The sequence below is a fragment of the Seriola lalandi genome, unplaced genomic scaffold, assembly GCF_002814215.2.
Source record: "Seriola lalandi dorsalis isolate HSWRI2012SDOR001 ecotype SW California unplaced genomic scaffold, Sedor1 jcf7180002053097, whole genome shotgun sequence".
Lineage (NCBI taxonomy): Eukaryota > Metazoa > Chordata > Actinopteri > Carangiformes > Carangidae > Seriola > Seriola lalandi.
In genome coordinates, this window is record NW_019523650.1 from 341,466 (window position 1) to 366,176 (window position 24,711).

At 42.2% G+C, this 24,711-nt stretch overlaps 1 protein-coding gene across 1 annotated transcript in view; it reads left to right on the forward strand.

Moving 5' to 3' along the window:
* The window catches only part of kiaa0825 (KIAA0825 ortholog), a 112,716-nt gene that overhangs the window by 824 nt on the left and 87,181 nt on the right, over nucleotides 1-24,711 (forward strand). Inside the window, exons 2-9 of the mRNA XM_023400961.2 lie at nucleotides 2,992-3,143; nucleotides 10,382-10,550; nucleotides 10,758-10,952; nucleotides 11,156-11,341; nucleotides 11,438-11,762; nucleotides 21,539-21,706; nucleotides 23,303-23,388; nucleotides 23,587-23,844. Coding sequence (XP_023256729.1) covers nucleotides 3,013-3,143; nucleotides 10,382-10,550; nucleotides 10,758-10,952; nucleotides 11,156-11,341; nucleotides 11,438-11,762; nucleotides 21,539-21,706; nucleotides 23,303-23,388; nucleotides 23,587-23,844 — 1,518 coding nt within the window. The 5' untranslated portion in view covers nucleotides 2,992-3,012. The remainder of the gene's footprint in view (nucleotides 1-2,991; nucleotides 3,144-10,381; nucleotides 10,551-10,757; nucleotides 10,953-11,155; nucleotides 11,342-11,437; nucleotides 11,763-21,538; nucleotides 21,707-23,302; nucleotides 23,389-23,586; nucleotides 23,845-24,711) is intronic.

Below are 24,711 nucleotides of genomic sequence, written 5' to 3' on the forward strand. Positions count from 1 at the left end.
ACACCACCATGAAAAGCAAGTAGACTACAAGTCAACAGCTGGACTCTCTCAGTGATGTGTTGCATCAATATAATTGTGTTTAATAACTGAAAATACTAGAAAAGAGTATTTTAAGATTTAAATGTTACCAAATTTGAAACAAATGAGATTGATATTGTTTACCATAGTGCTGAAATGATTAGTTGATCATTTATTAGCTATTTGACAAACATAATCAACAAAAATTGTGGTAATTGATCAATCACTCATAGATTAATCATAGAAGTCATAAATGAAGGAAAAATACTAAACATTCTCAAGCTCCAGCTTCTCAAAGTTGGTGATTTTCATCCACCCTCTCTTTTAAACTGAAAACTTTTGGGCGTAGACTAGACTGTTAGTTGGACAAAACAAGAGGTTATACAATTTCACTTAAGGGTCTGCTAAATTGGCATCATGAGTATTTTTCAATATTGTGACATTTTGTAGACTAAAAGTTACTTACAAGATATTTATTAATAATTTGAATTATTGTTACTTACATAACAATAATCCCTTTTAAGCACTATGCTGATATATTTACTTTGTACTTCCCACATTTTCTTGTAGTTGTCAAATACAACCATGCAGCCTTTCTGTTTATGTAGTTGTATATGTCAGTTCTCCTACAGTTAATTTATGTTCTTGATAGTTCAAGTTTACTGAAATCCTGACCGTTGGGATGTAGTAAGCTACACAATATGATCTGCTCCAGTGTGACAATATTGTCTTGTTTTCAGTGTCTGTAATTGACTCATTGCTCAGGGTACTTTAATACTGTTGAGTGATGATGATTATTCCACAAAACAGCAACGACAAGTAATATCAGGATTAAGTCATGTATTATTCATTCCCTCAGTGTAAGCTAATCACACAGGCATTTGTTAGTTGTTGCTCTGCAATTTTCAAACAATCTTACACAACATATTTCAAGAAGATATTATGTCCACATATTTCCCTGTAGTGAAGAAAAAAAGTGACCAATACATTTTAATAACATTAGTGTCGCCTGCATTTAGCAGAAATATCACTAAATCAAACGTGATGAGACTAAAGCCCATCACTAAGCAGACAGGAATTACTGTAAAGAAGAAAATCAGTCAAACCCAGTGCAGTGTAACAGGACCACATGGCTGCACAGTAACAGCGAAGCCATGTTTCCCCCCTGGGTATGCACGAGATAGTTCTCAGTAGTATTGTGATTTTAGAATATGCACCTATTTAATTTATAATGTTTCCTTTAAAGCAGACTGTTAGGTACCCCCTTTAAAATAATGTTGACTTTAACTTGACATGCTCTAAGTGGCTTTAAAGCGGCGGCCTGGGGGACGTGCTGCTAAATATTTCAGGACAAACTCATTACAGTAAATGGGCCTGTGTGTTAGCCTAGCTGGGGTAGACAGGCAGCAGCAAGAGAGACAGGACAGTGATGTGTGTGTGTATGTGTGTGACTGTTTCTTCCTGTGTTCTAATAGCTCTGGAGTCGATGTCTGAGGCAGGCAGCGCCTGGCCCAGTTGTCCCTGTTGCAACACTGTGAAACACACAGGGGCTCCTCCAACATCTGCTTTGTAAAGAGCTAATGACAAGACAATAGAGACCGGATGATTTAAAGTATAGTACTAATGAGGCCCTGTGTGCTGCCTGGAGAATCCTGACACAGACACACTTGCCTGTACACACTCATGCTTAAGATAACAGATGATATGTTGGCACACCAAGAGGTAGACACCCAGCAGACATTTAGTGCACATAGTCAGACCTTCTGTCCGTCTGTGTTTCAGACACATAAAGAGAAGTATGGTGCTGTAGACACTATTCAAAATTACGTGCACACTCACAGACACACACACACACGCACAGGCTCAGCGCATATAATTACAATGTTGAGTTACTAATCCATGGATTGAAAATCATCTTCCATTTCAGCAATGCCTGTGCATAGACCTCTTCTCAGGCGCAGAGGGAGCGTGATGATGAGGGGAAACAGTGAGAGGGAAGAAGAGAGGGAGAAATAATAAAGGACAAGCTTAACTGGTGAGGCTGTCAGCGAAGGAAAATAATATTTGTCCAGCTGGACAGGCCTTCCTTTGTGCAGACTAAATGAATGTTGAGCTTCCTGTCTGCCCTGTCAGGGAGAGTGGCGTAGACTGTATGCAGCAGCGAAGAAGCGGAGCGGAGTACGGGGAGCTGTTTGGAGTTTGACAGGGATTATTAAAATCAGAGCAGATGACGAGGAAGGGGCGAGAGGCGGAGTGCGAGAAAGCCAAATTGACACAGACACTCTCCATTACCTTCCACTTGACTCGTGTTGATGACAATGTTGATATGAGACCCAGCAACGCGGCACCGGTGTGGGATTGGCTGTTAGCATGAGCGTTAAGCACCACAGGGTAGGGGGGTGGCCCTCAGTTCTGAGAGACGTAGGGAGATGAGTTGTTTATTTAAAACCTTGACTGAAGAGCATCTCACCTCATTGTTTATTTATTTGGTCTATTTTTTTTCCCTGTGTTAACTCACTGTAGTGTCAGTAGGTGGAAATGGTTAGAGTCTGAGGCAATGAATTTTGATCGGGGTCTCCTCCTATAGCAAATGATTTTCTGAGGAAAGAGGAGTGGAACTGGAAGAAACCGCTTTTGTTGATGATAAGCTTCCTATTATTTCAGGTCTCTCAGGTGCAATTGATTTGTGCCTCATAATAAGACTGTTTGAGAAAATTTCAAATTATTATAGACCCCATCACTGTGGGTGTGTGTATACAGCATGTTTGTGTGCATGTGTAAATGTTTGTGGTTAGTTTCTGGACAACTATGATAACACCACACACCAGATCACACACTGGCATCAGTCTACGCTGTTGATTTAATCCCGACACCGGTACTGGCTTTTGCATTATTTTGTTTTATGAACCAATACACACCATGCACAGTGCTTTTAATGCTATAAGGCCTCTAACTCTCTCTTTCTCTCCCTAGTTCCTTTCCCTGCAGAGCAGTATGGAGTGGCCAGGGGATTTTCCTGAAGACCATGCCTTTGTGGAGCTGCTTGTTCCAGGGGTTTCCAGTGAGCTGGACTTTGAACAGTTTCTAAAAGACACAGAGGAGAAACTCAGTCTCAATGCCAGGAGGTCAGTCAGAGCAGTAAAAGCATTGATTTAATAAGCCACCCTGATCTTTCTGACCTTAAATTAGAATAGCTCTATCATTCAGAGTTTTACCCTTTTTCTTTAAATTTCACTTCCTCTAATGGTTTTTACTTTGGCTTTTCATCAGATTTAGAAATTAGAAGCTTTAGGATGTCAAAGCCAGATTGAAGGAAAGTACTGTCCCAGTTGACAAAGAAACCCCAAATAAGAAGACATGAATGTAACAGTGAGGTTTTTAAGGCAGAATGTTTTTGAGGGATTATTTTCTGGGGGAGACATCTATTTCTCTCTGTGGATATCAGGTGAATGACAGGAAGCAGAGAGCAATATAATGCGCATTTCAGTGTGAGGACACAACACTGGCACAAAGACATAAATGTTAAGCAGTAACTTTGACAAAGCATAATTAATAATAATAAAACCATGTTTACTTTGATGTGTTGTATTACTTCTTAGATAATTTTCACATAAGTGAAAGTTCTTAACTGTACGGAGATTAAGGCCAAAAAATGTCTCACACTGAAGGTGGGAAAACAAGCTCTGATGTTTTTTTATGCTGACTACCGCTGAGAGAGGTTTGCAGACACCAGCAGGAATCATTTTAAAGAGAGGAGCTACCTACATGACTGACAGACTTTAAAACACACACACACACACACACACACACACACACACACACACACACACACACACACACACACACACACACACCAGTAATATTGTTTACACTTGTGGCGTGTGGCAGTGTTAGATAGAAATATGAAATCATGAAAAAGCTGAAAAACTGCATCCATCCTTTTTTTTTTTGACTGACTTACTTTCTCTTCCTCTCTCCCTGCCACTCTACCTTTCTCTTTATCACGCCACAAAGTCCAATTATGTCATGTCAATCATGTGTTTGATTTTTGAAAGATTAGTTCAAAAGTTAGTTTGTTTTTTGAATACGTACTGCAGACTCATTTGAGGAGTGAATGGTAAATTTAAACACACTTTTTTCTTATGTCACTTGTTTTGAGCTCAAACGAAAACATCAAAATATTGAAACTCCATAAGTAATTTTCATTTAAAATAAATAAATGAATATGAGAGATGTCCCCAGTTTTAGCTATGTCTGAATTCTTTAATTGGAGTAAAAGAATCAAGAGAAACCTGGTTAGCAGGGTGTCTAACAGAACATTTAGTTTATATGTAGTACAAAGACTTCAGACTGTAAGTGTTACTGTAGCAGCAGTGCGGAAGACTGAAAGGGAAGATCATTACTGTGACTGTGTGGTCTTGAATCTAAAATGCAGTAATTAAATCCGGAGTCTGATTAGAAATGACTCTGAGACTAAAGTAAATGCATCGGTTTCCACAGCTGAACAGTAAAATTCAGACACATTTAGGGAAAAACTTGGGCTGACAATGACTGTCCTTGTACTGTGCACTATGCACACACACACACAAAATAAAAGATGTCGCAGTGTCATATGCAGCATCATGAGTTCCTAACTAATATGCTGAATATATACAACATATACAAGCCTTGGTGCAAATAAATGGCAGGGGAGAGGGAGAAAGCTGCATGTAGCTATAGGAGTTAGACTAATTGCAGTAGAGGTAACTTGTCTGATTCAGCCTGAAGTGGATTTCTCTAAATAACCCAGTTTTTCATGTGTGTTAAGGTGGATGGTTGGATTTAATGTAGTTAACATTGCATAGGACTTTCACTGAAATTCAAGTGTTTGTGGTTTCTTTCTATTTCTGTGTTCATGGTTGAGCTGATGGTGACATTGATATTCATAAAGAGGCCTTTATCAAACTCTAAGCATTACCTTACAATATTGTTAACGGTTAGCGTCAAGTATTTGATAACATCACATGAGAGCGAAATCATTCTTTGTGGTTCAATTCTATTAATTACAATCCTGCTATCATGTGTGATGGAAGACAGTACAGTTTAACAACTTACATTAGATTTTTTATTTTCCTGTGCGTTGTCACTGAAGACTGAAATATAGATGTCTGTCAATGATGGCAGACAGGGATAGTTGGAGAGCACAAATAGATTGATAAAGAGAGAGACATGGGGGGAGAAGAAAAAGAGAAATCTATATTTCAGGTCTTTTATCGTTTGTGGCGTTGTGAGGCTGAGGGCAGATGATGAAGGACAGGCTAAATGTAGCAAGTGAACAAAGCCTCACTCTGGCACCATTAGTGTCTGGGACCCATCCCTTCCTCACTCTCTCTCTCTCTGTCTCCCTCCCCTTCTCTCTCTTTCTTTCCTTCCTCCTTCTAAATGGGAACATAATAATTGAAGATTCCACATCTTGAAACGAAAACCCTTGGGTAGGTAATTCAAGGCTTATTACTGAAGGCCGGGCCATTTTTCTGCTTTCTAAGCATTAAAGGGTTATTTTGTGTTCCTGCAGATGGGAGAGGGATAACCATTATGAGAACAAAGCGTCCAGATAATGGAGAATGGGGCTAAAAATAAGGCAATCCTCCTCTCGCCGTGGGGGACCACTGGTCAGTATCTCTGTCAGGCTGTAGCTAACTTCCTTCCAGACTACTTCAGGACAGCCCTTTTACTGTCAGCACCCATCCAGGCAAACAAAATCTTGCAAGGCCTCTTTTTTTGCCTCGACCAGGGTGGGCTGTGGATTTATTCACCCAAACACACATCCACAGCTCACTCACCTGCTTCACTAATTGACTTATCAGTGTCTGGGACAAATTACGGAAGTGGAGGAGAGGAAAAGGAAACTGAGAAATGGGGGAGACAGAGCTGCTCACACCCGTGAAGGACTTCAACCAGTTTACGGGTCAAAGTGACTGGCCTGCTCCCAGTTCTCAGATGTCAGAGATTTTCCTAAGAGCTACTCCCTAATTGAAGGAGATTAAGATAGGCTGACAACGGAGCTGGCTCCCCCAAATTGAAATGCTGTAATCCATTAGTTTTCATCAGATGGGACAGTGGCTCAGTGCAGGGTTGGGTGGGGAGTGGTGGGCCACCAGGAAAAGACCTCTAATGAAGTGTCAGCGCAGGCCTGGAGACTGCAGACAGGACTCCAGTTTCACACTGGCAAGGCAAATGGCTCTCACTAGTCGCCTGCCAATCTTGATCAGTGTACAATATCAATACTTTTAAATTTGATTCTCTGTGTGTGTGTGTGTGTAAGCACTTCTGATAGTCAGGATGTTGCATATGTGTGCAAGCAGGTGGAGTTGAAAGCCTGCTACAGTAAAATATCGTGTAAGGTTCCCTTTCAATGAACAAAAATCCTCATCTGTAGTCCTTGCAGTGTGTAGCTGATTTTGTGTTTAGCTGTGCGTGACACGTGTGTTAAGTTAGTATATCAGTTGTATCGGTTCTCCGATATCATTGGCTGGGCCGGGTGGCTGGGGGGCTGAGGGCCGAGGGCACTAAGTGGGCGACAGGCTGGGCCAGAATGGGATCTGTTTTCAGCCTGTTCATTCAAGCCCATTCACTCCCTTTCCCCTCGCAGAATGGGGCCCTTTGATGGAGGAGATATTTAGTTCTCAGGCGGCTGGTTTGGCACTGACTGGATCTGGGGCTTATTTGAAAGGGATCTTCCTGCCCCCGTTGCCTCCAACCCCCCACCTCCTGTAGGCGAGCGGAGGGGAGCAGAGCGCGACAGACAGACAGCCCCACAGCAGCCCACCCACACTAAATTAATTCTGACAAGGAACTTAAGATAACGTCAAAGCGCTGACTAATCGCGGGATTGGGTTTCTGTAAGTCGGGGAGCTGTGAAATGTGCCATCATATCTAATAAAAGACCTCCGGTTGCTCCCTTTCTCTCTCAGCGGTGGTGAGGGTTGGAGGGGGGGGGGGGCACGGTTGCGGTGTCGACTGTCTAGCTAGACCGGTCTGAAAAACAATTAGATTTCACTTCAGCAATGGAAGTGCAAGTGTGGGTATGTGTGTGTGTCAGTTAGGGTAGATGATTGACATGTTTGTCAAGAGGCCTAAAGAATCTTTTCTTCCCAGTTTCCTCTCCCTCTTTTCTCATTCTCTATCTTTTGTTGAGTTCTGCTCCACCATTTTTGCCATTACGGGTCGGCCCATTGTCGTCTTTACTCAGAAAGTTGAAAGGTTTTATTTTCTGTGACTCCTCTGTTTTCTACCCATTTTTACCTTCCGCTTCTCTCATTCTCTTTCTGTCTCTTTCCCTGGCGTCTGAGCTGTCTGCAGTGGAAGTCATCAGGTTCGGAGCTAATCCTGCCAAGTTGATTAGGCTGCAAGTAGCTTTCACACCGCTGGGCAAAAGGTCACAACATTGTAGAGAGCTGGATGGACTTCTTGACACAGACCATCCACATTGACTTTATAACTTACAGCACAAGGCCCTAAGGAGGGGTAATTGAAAGGCGAGAGTAAAGCAAAGGAAATTAGGAAAGTAAGAGTTTTGAGGAAAAAAAGAATGAAAGAAAGGGGTCTGGGAGGGGGTGAGGCAAGGCTAGAAAATATATCTGAAGCAAGTGCTGTTGCTGTAGCCATTAGAGTACATTGTTTTGTTGAGTGAAGGCAAGGTTGAGATGATTGGGAGTGGAATGAGTATGAAGCTTAAAAGCCATTCTCCTTTCTGTCTTTGTCTACAGCCTCACCTGTGTTTCAGTCTATTTCTGCTGTGTCCCCATATGGCACAATTGAGTTCCAGAGACTGCACTAACACCTCACCGAGTCCTGGGCTCGCATGCTCTATGTCTTATGAAGCTGCAGTTTAATCTCACCTCGGCTAGTTTAGTCTACCTACGGTTTGTGTTTTTAATGAACTACAGAGTCAGTGAAAAGTGAGCCACAGATGGGAGCCCATTTGAAACCTGCTGTCTATGTGAAGTCCTGGGGTAGAGCCCAGAACGAACATCCATGTTTATGATGTACTATAAACACACATACAGTGCTCTGTGCTGCCATTTATTCTACAGCGAGGTTTCATTGCGAGACATGGCATATGACAAGAATCTATGCTAAAAATTGAATTTAGAACATGTATTATGTCTGCATGTATTCTTAAATGTTTTTCTTTTTATATTTTGCTCATCCTGAATGAATTTAAAAAAGGGAAGGGAAAATGTTGTTATTTTGAATGTGCTGTAACTACTTCTTCTCAGAAAGTCATTACTATATTTTCCTTAGGGAAAGCAAAGTCAGAGGTCACACAAACAAACCAGCATCGGAACAGTCCTTTGTGTTGTTTAAAGTGGTGTCTATTAATTTTACACATAGTGCCATCAGCAATCCTGAAGCACGCTGGCTTTACTCAGCCCTTGCTGAAGCTGTGTTTTACAGCTAGTGAGCTTTGTGCAAGTAAGAGCTTCTGCGCTCACACAATCTGTCACACATTAATGTAATATCTTTCCTTTACAATGTTCATACAAGAAAAAGCATGAACACGTACAGCAATATAGAAACACACACACACACACACACACACACACACACACACACACACAAACACATACTCACACAGGGTAAGGTGAAAAACATGATAAACGCCTACTTTAATGAAGGTTAGTATTGACTGGCACAAATCACTCCAACACACCCACTTTATAATCCGGGTTTCTGTCAGTCAGCAAGTTGGTGTGAGATGCATCATTTGGCCTAAAGAAGAAGAAGAAAAGAGAGCGGGAGGAAGATAGTTAAAGAGGGAGAACGATAGCATTAGGCAGTGTTCAATCTAGGGGATAGTGGTTTGTAACAGTCTATAACATTTTATCCCCTTGCGTTTTTCCCTACTGAAATGAAAGTGTGTCAGATTGAACGGTTATTTAATGTGTTGCCATTGTAAGACATCTGGATGCGTTCATGGCCCAGAAGCAGGCAGGAGGCGGTTTATAGACCTGCGGTAGGGGATGAGAAGGGATGTGTGATGGGGAAAAGGCACTTTGGCTTAGCACCATGTACACTAACACACATACACACATTCACACACACATATACACACACACGCTTGGGAGACAGAGATGTAACTGCAACTAATTAATGTTTTCATTATCGACTGATTATTTGTTGCGATAGATTACATTGCTTTATTTTGTTTGAAATGCCATCAAAAAGTAATATGATGAGGTTCAAGCTGTCAGTCACTGACATTTTTTTCTAACACATACATTCATGTATGCACTTTTGTGCACATACACACCTTATGAACACAGTCACACATGAACACAATAGCAGCATTCACAACACCATAACATGTTTAATTATGCAGGTATCTGGGCCCACACACACACACACACACACACACACACACACACACACACACACACAAGCTCCCACTGTCTTACATGGATAAATATATATATGCATTGATTTGCATGGAAATGACTAAACATGTCGAGCCCAAAGATGTCATTTCTAATCTGTCATATTAAAGGGGAAACGGAATAGCTGATGCAGTCTGTTAAAATCAAAAGAGCTGTGTTTGTGTTACGGGTCTGTGTGTGTCTGTGTGTGTCTGTGTGTGTGTGTGTGTGTGTGTGTGTGTGTGCGTGCGTGCGTGCGTGTGTGTATGTGTGTGTCAAGGGGAAGAGTAAGACGTGAAATGGCACGAAGCGTGTGTCTCAGATGCCTGCCGACGCCACTTCACACCAGATGCTTAGCACACACTCACACTCTGATATATCGATGTCTGTGTTCATTACTGTTGATGCTTCAGTATCTGTCTTCTCACGGTGCAGACACTGAATGGGAGTGAGGGAAAGCTAAATGTGATGTGCTGTGTAGGTCCATGTGTATCTTCAATATGGTGTATATGTGTTTGTGGGATTGTAACGTGACTTGTTTTCTGTATTGTTCCGGTGTGTAGCAGTGTCTTCATCTGGGTGGGTTCGAATGACTGGGGGTGCTCTTAATCTCCAAACACTCAGTCTCCTCACCGGCCCAGCAGATCTTGACAGTCAAACACTTTGTTCAGTCACGACTGGGTAAGGGAGGAGTTTAGATTAACAGGAACATGTTGCCTGCGTGCTGGTAAACATGGCATGCAGAATATCAGATGGACTACCTCTTTCCGCATTCTGCATTTTACTCCTTTCGGTTGAAATTGAAATTGAAAGTGGGCTGTTCGGGTGGTGTTTTCCCACTCACCTCCTCACCTCAACATTTATTTTTGCTGAGTTATTTTGTCTTTCACTCTGAGCCCGGTCATGCAGACTGTTTTATAGCTCTCAGCTCTCAGACTTACACATCGCATCTCCGTTTCTCTCAGCATTGAACAGCAGCTAAAGGAGATCCAGAGCAAAATGGGAGACTCCCGGGCAGGGGAACGTCCGCCGAGCCCTTCAGAGTGCCTGCAGTGGTTCAGCCTCAGAATGCACAACAATGTCAGGCCTGTCACCACAGGACATCAAGAGCTCATGGACTTCTTTAGAGCTTTGGTAATACATTGCAATGTTAATAACTGGTGGTAATGATAATAATAACAGATCTGTCAGAAGACAGCCCTGTACTAAGTTAATGTATACGAACTTCAAAATATTTTCATCCTAACTTTTGTATGAGAACCCTTCATATTATGGCTTTTTCTTCTTCCCCCAGTGAATTAAACTATCTTTATCTTATCTTTATCCCTCTGTTCCATTCAGCAACAGTTCCTGCGATCTGAAGAAGAGGAGAAAGAGGAGGTGACACTTCAGCTACTGCTTAATCTGTCTGCCCAGTGTGGTGTCTGTTTTCCTTGCACCCCTTCTTCTTCTCCCTCATCTTCCTCTCTTCATCCTCAACTGACTGCCTCCTCCAGCCACTTGGTACATACAGTCAGAGATGATGCTTCATTAGAGGTAATACATCAATTTTGAATCTATTCAATGTTTCCTTGTGTTTAATTTGTTCTCCTGTTAATTGTTACTTCAACAGCTGAATGCAGTGAAATGAAGATATATTTAACTAGAACAAGAAGTGAATTTCTGATACCTCCTAAATGGGGCGTTGTTGATCATCAGTGTACTCTTGAACTTACTCTTCATTTTATTATTTCCTTAAGATCCAGGAGGCATGGGATGATGTGCGTCACCAGCTGCGTCGCCACCTGCTGGACCGGCTGTCTTCCCGCAGCCCAGAGCGTCCTGGACACAGCCAAATTTCCATTCTGTCCATCCCGGAACGGATCCACTGTCTGCAACAGCTATTCTTTCTTTATCCTGAGAGTGAGGTGCTCACACATTACCAGGTGAGGTAAAATAGTGAAAATGCAATAATGAAAAAAATTTTCATCATATCAGCAGTGATTTTACACTGATGTATTGTTTTGTTTTTATTTATCCAGGCCGTAAAAAGTCAATCTGTGCAGGTTATTCTGCACTCAACCATGAGCTCCAGCCCAAGCGGTGAGACTGGCTTTGACAGACTGGCTCAGGGTTTCCGCTTTGTGATCCCAGCTCTGACCCAGGCCCTCACAGAGGAGCTACAAGTCCTCTCAAGACTAGCAGAACCGCACACCATCCTCGGTTTCCTTAATGCAGCTTACCTCAGCACTGTGGCCCGAGAACTGGCCTCCCTGGTGGACAGAGAGTGTGAGATGGCCCTGAGGGACAACACCTCACTCAGTGGCAAGATCAAAAAATATTCAGCCAGGTCCCGGGCAACTGTGGGTAAGTGGTTCTTTTTAAATATTTTTTTTTTTTTTAAATTTCATAGTTAATTACCCTCTGCTTATTCTGTTTTTGTTCTTAAGAGTTTATTTAGATGTGCCATTTTTACTTTTCTGTGACTTTCCAACTGTAGTGTGCAGTGATCTGAGCCAGAGCCGAGGCCTCTGTAAGTGATTGTCAGTAACTGCTGTTCCCATTGTAATTGCTTTCTTTTTACTGCCCTCATTCCCATCTGCCTTACTTTTCTTTTTACCAACAAAAAGAGAGGAGCCGCATTTCCAGGGGCCAAGGCTCCTTTTGAAACTACTTCTAAACACTATTTACCACATATTCTATCTATAAGACCCTGGTCTCAAGAAATGTCCAAGCCATATTCAAGGTCTGTCGACATTGTGTTTAAGTTAATTCACTTCTTCAACTGGAAACTAAGGCAACATATACTGTGACATCCTGGCCAATGGTTTTAGTGTTGACAGCCACAGCTATGTTGTTCTCTTTTTGGGAATTCCATAACAACAACAACAACAACAACAACAACAACAACAACAACAACAACAACAAATGTTAAAATAAGGTTTAACTTTTCTTTTACTTACAACTGTGTAGGAAGAGCAGCAGGGGCTTGAGAAAGAGTTGGTGCAGGAGTAAGGGCAAGGTTAAACATTCTCTCGACCTTGTTACACGGTAGGATGGATATTTGAGGGGAAAAAACAATATGAAGAAGCACTTTTAATATTTGCCACTAATGCAGAATGTGTCACTGTGATGGAACATGCAGTGATGTTATAGACAGAGACTTTACAGAGAAGCACAGACCTTCACACGCCGTGTCACTTTTGATACTTAATTCCTCCCATATTCTCTTTGTTTGTTTCATATTGGCCTATTTACAGCTTGCTGAGGGTAAAGATTCACAGTAAAAAAAAAAAAAAAAATGTAAAGTGTGTGAGCCATTGTTTACTTTTTCAAAAATGGTGCACATGTCAGCTTCCCTGCGGAACGGGGAGAAGAGTGCTTTTACATCTGCCATTCTTCGATAAACACACCACCAGCCTTGCTTCTCTTTCTCCCCTCTCTCCCTCCCTCCCTCCATCTCTCTCTTTCCATCTCCCTCTCTGGTTTTTACTTTCCCTCTCCTTAAACGTGAGATGAGAGGAGGCAGCCAGGATAATTGGCCATGCGTCAGTTGGGCTGTTTGATCACGTAACGCGGCGGAGGCTACACACCTACGTGCCGCTCAACAAACCGTCAAATGTAGCACCGGAGGCAGAACACGGCTCCAAAGGGAGCGGGGGACCCGTGCTGTGTAATGATGGTAAAATGGAGCAGTTTTGCCTGTGCTGGTTTTACGTGTGTGCGTGTGTTTGTGTGTGTACGTGTGTGTGTTTGACTATCAGCTGCAACACAGCTTTGAGGGCTACAACTGGGATTACATTTTTGTGTTGTTCATGTTTTAAGTCCCCCCCAAAAAGCTCAAGAACCCACATATCCACCACCCAAACGCCCGTGGCTCCTAAAGAGCCAAAGCTTGAACATTAATGCATAATCTGCTTTCACACTTTACTGTCTATACTACAGTATATGCCATGCCCATAATTGTCAAGACAATTATGACAGTGGTAAAAAAAAAGAAAAAAAAAGTGATTCTATTTTCATAAGCATCAAATGACTTCTTAGATCTCTCCCTCCCTCCCTGCTGTGTTATTGTTTATTTCTGCTGTAGAGGCAGGCGGTAGGTATATTTTGATAAGAGCCATGCCGGGGAGACTGTGCAGGCTCCCAAGGGAGCAGCACTGTCTGTAGCATCAGCCACTGTCAAACCACTGAACCATTTAACAGCGTTCACGGCAAGATCTGCCTCCTCTTTTAACCCCACCGACTCAAAGGTAGGCTCTGACATTGTACCTAGACAGATGTGAAGGGGCTCAGCCTCTTCTTAACCCCCCCTTTTCCTTTACTCCATCTCTCCTGCGTCCACTTCCCCTCTCTTTTTCTTTTCTTGTCTTTTTCCAATTTTCCTGTAGTTTTCCAAGTGTAATGGGGTGAGCAGTGGGACTGGGGAGTGTGCTAGACAGGTTGGCTGGTCGGGAACAATACAGGCTTTAAACCTTACTGACACACCTCACTGAGTCTGCAGAGGAGTGGGTGGGCCAAGTCTGCATGTCACTGTATGTGTGTATATGTGCATGTGTTATATTTTTTTTCAGTGCCCTTAGCTCTTTAGGGTTATGCTGGGATACAGGTTAAAGGCCACCACTTACAGTTTTCATACTTTTCAACAATCATTCGAATTCTCCAACTTTATGATTTCCTACATGTAAAGCTACATTAGGTAAAATTTATCCACAGGGATATTTACACACTTTTTCTCTCAGCAACGTAGTTCGTTATCTCTCCTGTTAATACAATTACTAGTGACCAGAATTTGCATAACCTTTAGGAAAAGTTGGAATGATTCCGTGTGAAGAGATGCACCTGACACCAGTGCGGAAACACCAACGCTGCCAAAGCCATTTGCTATGGTACATTTTTAGTGTGTTTGTTCTTTTTTGCCCTGTGTGTGTTTGAGTGGTTATGTAGGTAGATATGCATGCGTACACGTGTGTTTTCAATCACCTTTTGAGCATGTGTCATGTGCACATGTCTGCCCATTTGTCTTTGAGTCCATGCTGGTGTGTGCACTAATTGCCGGCTCACTTAGAAAATTGTGTGATCAAGAGTAATTTAATACCTCCCTTTTAAAAATGCATCATTAGATTTCCATATGGCATCAGTAATTTGCATGTGTATGCATAGGAGATCCGTGTTTTTGTAGGACATCAAAAGCTTTCATTTCAACTTCATTGCATACACACATACAATTTATTCCCTAACAATCGACCACAGGGGTGATGTCGAGGTTGTGAAATTCTGTTCAAACACTTCACAACCCCATTCTGATAGTACTGATTTGAATTCCACTTCCACTAATTTCCCCATATGACGACGTCGGCAGCTCCCTATAGATAAAAAAGGATTGAGTTAGAACATGTATAGCAAGCACATTCACCCCCACTGCAACCCCCCTCCCCTCCTCGCCCTTTCTGGCTCTTTGAACTCTTTCTCAGAGAAAGCACAGCAGCCTATTCAGCGGGGAGAGAGGTTCTGTAGTGACGCGAGATAGCTAGGCTGAGGCTCTGACTGGCATTGGAGGTGCTTGTGGGGATTGAGGCTACTTGGGAATGGCGTTTGTTAATATTTAATAAGAGCAGCTCCTCACTAGATCATATCTCTGCCTGAGTTTATACACACTGTCAGCCAGGGACGTGCACCCGCATGCTTCCATGTAATTATGTGCAAGGTAGGAGGGTTTGTGTGTGTCTGTATGCACATGTGGCGTGATGCTTCCAGTTTATGGATGATTCTTTTTTATGCCGCTCTCTTCCTGTCCTTGTAGATGCTGAGAGGGCCTTGTTTAAAAAAGTTACCACACAAGCAAGCGGTTGTTTACTAATCTTAATGAGAAGAGCTGGGTCTTTGCTCTCTGGTTGTGTTCATGTGTGTACGTGTCAGTGTTCATTTTCTCTAAATCATGGTCCAATGAAATCACAGAAAAGAATATGTTTCATGGCCCTTGAGAATGTGTATTATGCATGCCATTTATTTTTTTCCCCATTTCCTCTGAGTGGTCACAATAGCTTTTGTGTATCACTCTTGAAAAGCTCAAGGATATGAACATTTTCCTGGCACCTTCTATTGAGAAAGCACAGACAAAAATGGCTGGCTTATTGAGAGCAGCCAGCACTTCGTGATGAAGAGTCAGTGTGATTCGCCGAGGGCTTGAAAACAATAATGCGAACAAGGGCACTAAACAAGTGGGTTTTAATGAAATGCTCCCATCAAGACAATACATTCCTCGGTGTTCTTCATCCAGGCTGCTTGGTTCAAGTACGCGGGGGAAGCCAGAGAAATCTTAACCCCTATCTTACTGTCACTGCAATATTCACCACAAAGAGAGACGAAAACAAAGACAGACACAGAGGAGGACAGAAAAACAAATATAAAGCAGAAGAAGGCTTGCCCTGATTCTCTGTCACAACAAAAACACCACCATCACGACTACACCTCCTTCTTGGTAAGGCAACTTAATTGAGATATCAAATATTGCTACTTTCCCCTTCTGTGAAGGGCAGGTGGCCCCTGCTGTGGACTGGTTGGACAGCACCCAGGGATAGAGCCACAAGAGACTGGGGCTTGGGTGATTTGTGTGTGTGTATGTGTGCATGCGTGTGTCAGAGTGTGTATTGGGGGAATCACAGCAGGAGGCCTCCCATAATAAGGCTGTCTGAGCGAGCAGTGGGCCGCAACTGACGAAGAGGACCCCAGCTGTCACAGGCCTGGCAGGCGGTCCACAGTGGCTCATAGCCTCCTTCTACCCACATACGCACACATACAAGCACAGAAGTACCCCAAGGCACCTGCACGACCCTGCTTGACACCCTATGAGATGAACACACAAGGAGGCATGGATAGACAGAAAAACACAGGCACAAAAAGAAACACACAGAATTGCTCAAGAGCCATAGCATTACACACTTGGAGTAAAGCCCAATGACAAGAATGAAGTGGTGCACAAATACACATGCACTCACGTACACAAGATTGGGATGGACCAGCCCAATTTGACATTTAAGTGCCTGGCTATAGTGGCTAACATCTGTAGCAGTGGGCTAAGAAAAGCACACAATGGCCACTGTGGGAGAAACTTGCAGGAGAGTTGTTGAGTCATGTCCAGTTGTCTATTGGTGCTTTGTTTTCACTGCTGCTGCTTTGCCCTTTGCAGCTCTTCTTTCACAGTTTACGTGAACTATGGAGTTCAGGAACTATTTTGAATTGGGTTAACCTCAGGCCTATTAATGTTTGTAATGTGGAGTCCCATAAGGGTCAATACTTAACCCCCTCCTATTCAATATCCATGTGCTTATGTTCAAAGGGGAAGGGCACTGATTTTACACACCAAAGCCTGTTTACAGGTCTTGAGGAGTCCTGCATTGCGTATGTGAAAACTACAATTACCGCCTCACAGTTGTTTGCCTCCGCCAACCAGCCAAGTTGCAGGAAATATGGTCACAATCTCCCCTTGCTGAGTTACAAAGTGTTTTTGTAGAACATTAGAATGGCACAACCCTAACCCATCTCTTAATTTTATCCATGTAGACATTTAAGTTAAGTGTTATAAAGATACAATTATAGGAATTTGTGAGTTATGGCCAAAGATGTGTTTTGCTAGGTCACAGTGACCTTGACCTTTGAGCTCTGACGACTAAATTCTAAGAGGTTCATCTTTGAGTCCAAGTCAATGTTTGTGTTAAATCTAAATAAATTCCCTCAAGGTGGTCTTGAGATATCAAATTTAGTTTGTTGGGTCACCGTGACCTTGACCTTTGACCTTTGACCACCAAGATGTAATTATTTCAGTCATTTCAAATTCAAGCGGACATTTGTTCCAAATATGAAGAAATGTGTTAAATGTGTTAAAAATGTGTTACTGAGATATCGCGTTCACAACTGAACTGGAGGCAGCATTGGTTGTGTCTGAAAATGAACACAATCTGAGTGTGTGGTGTCTACCAAACCTCTGTAGTTTGCCCCCCCTCTCAGTTTGAGGTTTGTGGCTTGAGCACACATCCTAATATCTGACAGAACTGTCAGCAGTGGAGTGAGTTGCATCGTGGGTAATGTAGGCACCAGCTTTGAGAAGGAAGAAGACTATTCCAAAACAGGCTATTCTTCTGGTTTTGCTATATCATTTTGACTTTTTTCCATCTGTCCATCATGAGTCCAACAATTTTATAGAAGTCCAATGCTTAGTAATTAACATAACTATACAGATAACATCCAAATCTTCATAGCTTTCCATAGCCTGTTGACTATGATCCCATCAACCCAGAGTTTGAAGGCATTTAATGAACAGATTGACTTCAACAAATAAAAACAAATCAGAAATACGTGGTTTCAGTCCTTGGATCCTTAGAATCAGGTCAGATTTTGGGTGTTGTTGTGGATTAGAATCTAAATTTTAACAGTCACATCACATCACTCTTTTATCATCTGAGATGGGGTCTGAGGATTGATGTCTAGACAGTATCTCAAAAAGCTGATCCATGCTTTTACTTTCCGCTGGTTAGATTATTGTCTTTTTAGGCCTACTCATAGAAGCTCTTAGGCACCTACAACTTGTCCAAAATGCAGCTTCCAGGATGTTAATAAAAAATTACTTTTGACTTTTTACCAACTTTTTTTTTATTATATGTCTAATTTAGTGTTATGCATTTTATGCAATACATAAAGCATATTTTATTTCTAATATGTAAGATGTGCTAAAAATGCTTACCTTCTGAAATTATTTCTTCCTTTTCTCTCTGGATCTAATGAAACCAAACTAGAGGGTGCTGTACAACACACAAATCTGCACAAACAGAAAACTCTTCTTCATAAATAGTGATCACATGATAAGATACTGGAGGCCAGCCGGGTAGTGTGGTAAGAGAGAAGCAGACCACCCCTCTGATGGTCTGATTTACACTACAGAGAGACAGAATGAGAGAAAGAGAGGAAAATGAGGGACAGAGGATGAGAGGGGGAGAGATGCTGTGCTGGAGAGAAATTAAATCAGTGGCTAAATTATTGCATGATTGCCCATTCCCCAAAGACTTGGGCATCATTTGGTAGAAAGTGTCTAATAATTGGTTTTCGGCCATGTCAGACACATGCAATTCCCCCTACTAATGGCTCTGTTAGGAAGAACTGGGCCTCCTGGGTCAGAGAAGGACAAGAAATAGCCAGACGGCAAAAAGCGCCCTACGCCCTTCTCCTTTTTTTCCTCAGATAAACGAGGGAACAACAGAGAAAGAGAGAGACACAGGGAGAGAGAGGGAGAGGTGGCAAAAAGTAGAGAGTGTGTATGTGAGCGAAGAGGAAATGAAGTGGCAATAAGTGCAGCCAAAGGGGAAATGCTCTTCACCGTGAGTTTAATACATCAGACTGGGGATTTGGCAGCCCGCCACACAGCAATTGTTTACCTTTTTGCTCACTGGCTGCATCTGTTCTGTTTTGTAAACGGCACTAAACTATTCGCCCGTAAACACCGGAATCAATAACAACTGCTAAGGGAATTCCCTTATCCCGCCCCTCCCTCTCTTTCCCTCCCTCTCTTCCTCATGTTTTCATCCCTTACCACCACCCCTTTCCCTTCCCCTAGATCTCCTCCTCTCTCCCCTCTCTCTCTGTTCCCTGCCAGTCAAGAGCAGTGTGTGTGTGTGTGTGTGTGTGTGTGAGACAGAGAGTGTGCTGTGGAGCTGATGGTGGAACCCACAGGAGAGACAGACAAGGAGAAGACTGATGGCTCGCCAAAAATACCTGCTCTATTTGTTTTTTTTCCTTTTGTGTTACATTGTTGTCATTGTTAAAAGCTACAAACTGAAACTGGCCACTGTAGACCCGCAGAGTTTGGTATTTTCAGACATTTTTTACAATGTTTCTGCTCCATATGAAACATAAAGCCCCCCCTCACCACACACACACACACACAAACACACACACACACACACACACACACACACACTGTTTTCTATTTCACACATTTAGAATGGCACACTGCTTGACATATGTTTCTTTGCTTTGAGGGCTTCTGATAAGACTCATACTGCTTTATGAGTATCAGAGTAGTATGACTGATCATTGATTTTCTTTTTGTTCATAAGAACATCCTCACACTATAATGTCATATGGGCTCTTTTATAAACATATCATTTTTGCCCAGCTTTCAGCACCAGCCCTCCCTTATTGATTCTCAGTACACTGACCTTTGGTTGAACTCTTCTGCCTCCTAGTGCCCTTCCTCATTCTAGTCCATGAGACATGCTATGCTCTACGCTATATGACACACCTGGGTGCTTTTAAGCACACCCTCTCCATCAACCAGCTATGAGAGCCTCCATTTGGCGTCACTGTTGTGACAAAGGTATAATGAGGTTTAGATGGCTGTGTACTAGACTGCTATGGCTATAAGGCTATTTGGCTAGGGAGGCGACTATAAATACCTATATAGCCTGGGCGGCAGAGCTCGATGAGAGGCTGAGGCATTGCTAAGCATCAAGGTCATGTGCGACTACTTAGAGTGTGACTTAGTGAGCAAGTGAACCAGTCATAGGGTCACAGGTTGAGGGAATGAATAGAGTGAATAGTGAGAAAAAAAGACAGACAGAGATGATGCTCTGGAAAAGCTGATGCTCCAGATGAAGTGTTGGTTAATAGTTGCTATGCTCAGATGAATGCCCCACAGAAGGTTGTAGTGATAGCTTTTAAGAGACTCCAGCGCCTCTCTCTGAAATGTGTCCCTGTCTTATCCGGTTGAGATTTTTTTACTCTCAAGTTGTTGACAGCTTTAGTTTGCCCCTGTGTTTAGGCACGGAAAGCTCTGTTGATTTGCTGGTGACTTCAGAAATAGACATGATTGGTTGTGCGTGCTTGAATGTGTAAGCTAGAGAAAGAGGCTGGCATGTGGGTGTCAGCCAGGTCACGCATGTAAACATGCAGTATGAGGTAGTCTCTTTAGCACAGATTCCCACTGGACCCCATTACTGAGGAGCTGCTGAGCTGCAGACCCATGCAGCTTAATTACATACACACATACACACAAATGCATATGTGCACACACTTGCACATAAATACATGTATACACTTGGACTTGTAAACACAAACAAACTTGAGGTCAGAATATATTCTACGGTGACCGCAGTCTGGTTGCAGTGTGGCAATTATCCTGCAAGACTGACATGTGCGAATATGTGTAAAAGTATCTTCTGCAAATGAAGTTATTCATAATGCCCTGCATTACATTCACATAAACACGTGTGTGCTCATTCGACAAACACAAACACACAAAAACTCATCGACTCTCACTCATAAACACTCATGTTAATATACACAAGTGCCTGCACACACACCGAGCCAAGCCTCATGCATGATTAAACCAAGCTTCCTTGGGGACAGTGTGTTGTCATATTGTCAGTTTTTGTTTAACAATATGGCAAAATTACATTAGGATCCAGAGGCAATAATGTTACAATTATTGGAAAAGTGCACCCCCCCTCTTCTTTCTTTCCTTCTCAACGCTCAATCATCTCTCTGCTTTCAGAGTCAAGGCTAATACTGAGCTCATCCATTCCCAAATGCTTTTGCAGTGGAGGAGCTCATTTAAGCGGACACACAAAAGTATTTGTGCATGTGTCTGGAAGTATGGCAACGCATCTCCCAGCCGCCCATTCTCCAGCTTAATGCGGAACATCCCCCGGGTGATGGCTTTGGCAGCCTCCAAAATGGGAAATCCATATTTGCCGAGGGGGTCATCGGCGGGTTACGGGGAGAAAAGTTTTGTGCCGAGAGAGAAGGATGTGCATGTGTGACTTCTCAGGGAGCAAAGTTTTGCATATTTTTTCACTGTCTCTTTGTTTATGCTGTGTATTGGGAAAACATGAATGGGTCGATATTTATAAGAGGTGCCGTGCGAGGCAAGACTTCAGGATGGGGTTGTTTTCTGATGAGTGCATGTAGGTTGGGAGGTTGGGTTGAAAACCTATTTTCATGAAACTGTTTGTTGCTTTACTGAACTGTAAACTGTAGTGCAGCTCTCCCTCCTCCATCTCTTTGTCAGTCACACATTCACAAGCATATGCACTGTTTATTTTATCTCTTTCCTCTTTTACATTCAGTTTTTTTTTTCTCCCCCCTCACAGTACCAATGGAGCTTCCCATAAAAAACAGGAGCTTTAGTCTGACCTCCCACCAGTTGAGGGCGTTAACCCAGCTGGCCTGCACTCTGCTGGGGTTTGAGAGCAATGTGAAGGAGCTGGTCACTAACATGACCTTCATTAACTGTACAGGAGACACTCCCTGTGTAAAAGGTAAGACCCCATCCCTCCAAAATACACACGTGTATACATATTAGACATGTAATAAGGGCTGTAGCTACCACTGAGGTCGCTGAGGTCATACTCTCAGCGTTTTTTCTGTGAATTTGGGAAATCTTAGTGACCTGAGGTGCAGTTTCTATTTTACAATGTAAAAATAGCAGAGACTTTAAAGGCTGATCCAAGATGCCTGTCCCTAAAATTCACAATTTTTTGGCCAAAAAAATATTGAAATATATTCAGTGTTTCCCTGCTAACATGACAGTGGGGAGCAGATTTTAAAACACCATTTAGACCATCAAGTAGGAGTTGGAATTTGCAGAAAATTATCAAACAGATAATGAATAATTAAAATGTTAATAATTCCAGTAATTACAAAATTGCAGACTTTGTTCTGTGAGTAAGTTGAGGTTACAGTGGGGAGGGATCTTGACCTCACAATTTCTAAAAACTGTGGCTACAGCCCGGCATGTGTGCCACTCCTCCAGGCATAAACAGTGAAGTTACACCCCCACAAACACACACACACACACACACACACACACACACACACACACAAACACACACACATTGTTACTTGTTCTAGCGCGACGTCTGAGTTGTGTCTGAAGAAATGTGTTATTTGAGTCGGGAATTATCTTGGGTGTTATATAAGCCTTTAGTATCCTTTTCCTCTCTCCCCTTTGAACTGCTGCTGCAGAGATGTTAAATGAAAGCTTTTGGTACATGGGGTAATTTCCATAAAGGTTACATTTACAAAAACAAGACTTGCAGAAAGGCTCAATTTACAGAGAGGTAAACAGCCTTTAAAGGGCAGTTATCCAAATCATTAATTCCAGGCAATCAAACGGCTTAATTACCAGAAATTCATCAGATGGGCTTAAAGGTCAAAAAGTGATGCGCTTGCTGCTTCCTCCTTCTTCCATTCCATGCGGTCTTGTTCGGCTAAATTGCCTCGCCTGGGGTCTTACACTTCGCCTTCTGATTAGGAAACTGCGGCCTTGATGTTCACGCTTTTTAATTGCAACCCAACCCAACATCCTGTATGCTTGTCTTCACATCACCCCCCTACCCTCCCCCACACAATCCCCCCTCATGGAATTACCCCATATATAGTTGATACTATCTGGGTTCAAATCAAATCTAAGTCCCAACTTTAGACTCGCAAAGCAGTCGCCATTAGCATTTACTGCCTGTTTCTGCTCCCTCTAAGGCAGTTATACTCTGGTCACTGTGTCTCATTTTGGCTAGTGGGGGAAGAGGGGAGCAATGTGTCCCATATCTAGCTCTGAGTTACATACAGCTGCTTTCATGTTACCGCACTCGGCATTCAGTCAGGCTTTTAACACATAACATCATTCAGTGATATGGAAATAGTCATGCTAAATAATGCATAGATTTGAAAGATGCTACAGATACCCGCCACATAGCTTTTCCTTTTCAAACTGGGATAACTTCTGTATAATTAGAGGTCTCTTGTAAAATTTCACTGACATGATTTGAGAGCTTGACCTGACACAGATACTGTTTAATGTCTCTTAAGATGTATTACATGATGTTTGCATTTAAAAAAATATATTGGTCAATTAGGCATCTTGAAGAAGAGTAGAGAGGATTCAGACATGACAACGGACTGCAAGAAATCCACAGCAGAAACACTTCTCCACACACCGGAGGTGAGTCTTTTGCATTGCTCCTTTGAAAGACCCTGCAAGAAAGTTTCTGATCTATTACAACTATTCAATGTCATTAAGCCCTATTATCTTTTTCTATAATTACAAAGAGGCAAGACAATTTATAGCAGTGAAGTAGAACAGGTGAAATATTCTCTTCAGCACTCAGATATTAATTGGCGGTTGGCTCCTGTTTTTCAGGCACAGGTTCTGGAGTTTAACTGGAGGTCAGCATTTAGGGGACTGGTCCCTCACATGGAGCATTGTGTTAAAGTGGTACTGGATGATGTTTGTGCCAAGAGTCTACAGCAGGAAGAGGCCTTATATCGTTCAGGACAAACCTCCGTCATCCTGTGTTGCACAAGTGGACACAGCGCCGTCGCTGCCAGCACCACACATCTCAAAGAAGACTCCTTCTACACGTACTCGGAGAGAGAGACTCCCAAAATGATAGCCAAGGTACTCTCTTTTATTCAATATTGAACAGATGTGATTGAGGACATGCTTTAAGCACTTTCAGTTAGTTAGAGTGTAGTTATCCAGTGCTTCTTAAGAGTGGTGTCTTAACTGTTTTATTTATGAGTCTTCATTAAGTAGACTATAGTTCTGTTAATGACATTGAGTCAGAATTCCTTCATAGTGAGTTTCAAACACGCAAATGCACTCTAGACAAGAGGCAATACATGAGTTAAATTACAACATCCACAATGTCTGTTCGATGGCTTCACGGTGAGCAGTGTGAAAACTGGATCATCTCAGAAGTTATACAGGAAAACAGGGGCAAACTGAAATAATAATTCAGGCTGGGAATTTGACTCCAACCCAGGCCACCCACACAAACCATCAGACCTCTAATTCTATAGGCTAACGCTATAAGTTGATGTAACAGGTGCTGACTAGTTATAAATTTGGCAATTTGGCCATTGTTCATCTGGGAGGAAAGTTATCCAGATCACAAAATGCAAACATTTGTGACAGACAAATAAACATGAAAAAAAAAGTCAAATTATTATTATTATTTACTTTAATTTATTTAGTTATTTATTTTCACAATTACATGTTATTAAAGGAGAAAGTCTACATGTGTACTATACAGTCATAGCAGAAATATTTAAATATGAATATATATACATATATATATATATATACACACACACACACACATTTATTTATAATTATGTCAATTAGTTAAAAGAACATTAGGTGAAGGGCAGCGGCTCTCTCTCTCTTTCTCTCTCTCTCTCTCTCTCTCTCTCTCTCTCTCTCTCTCTCTCATGGCTCTAAACGAAAATCATGTGACTGCTTTCTGAACTTTTCACTTTCCTG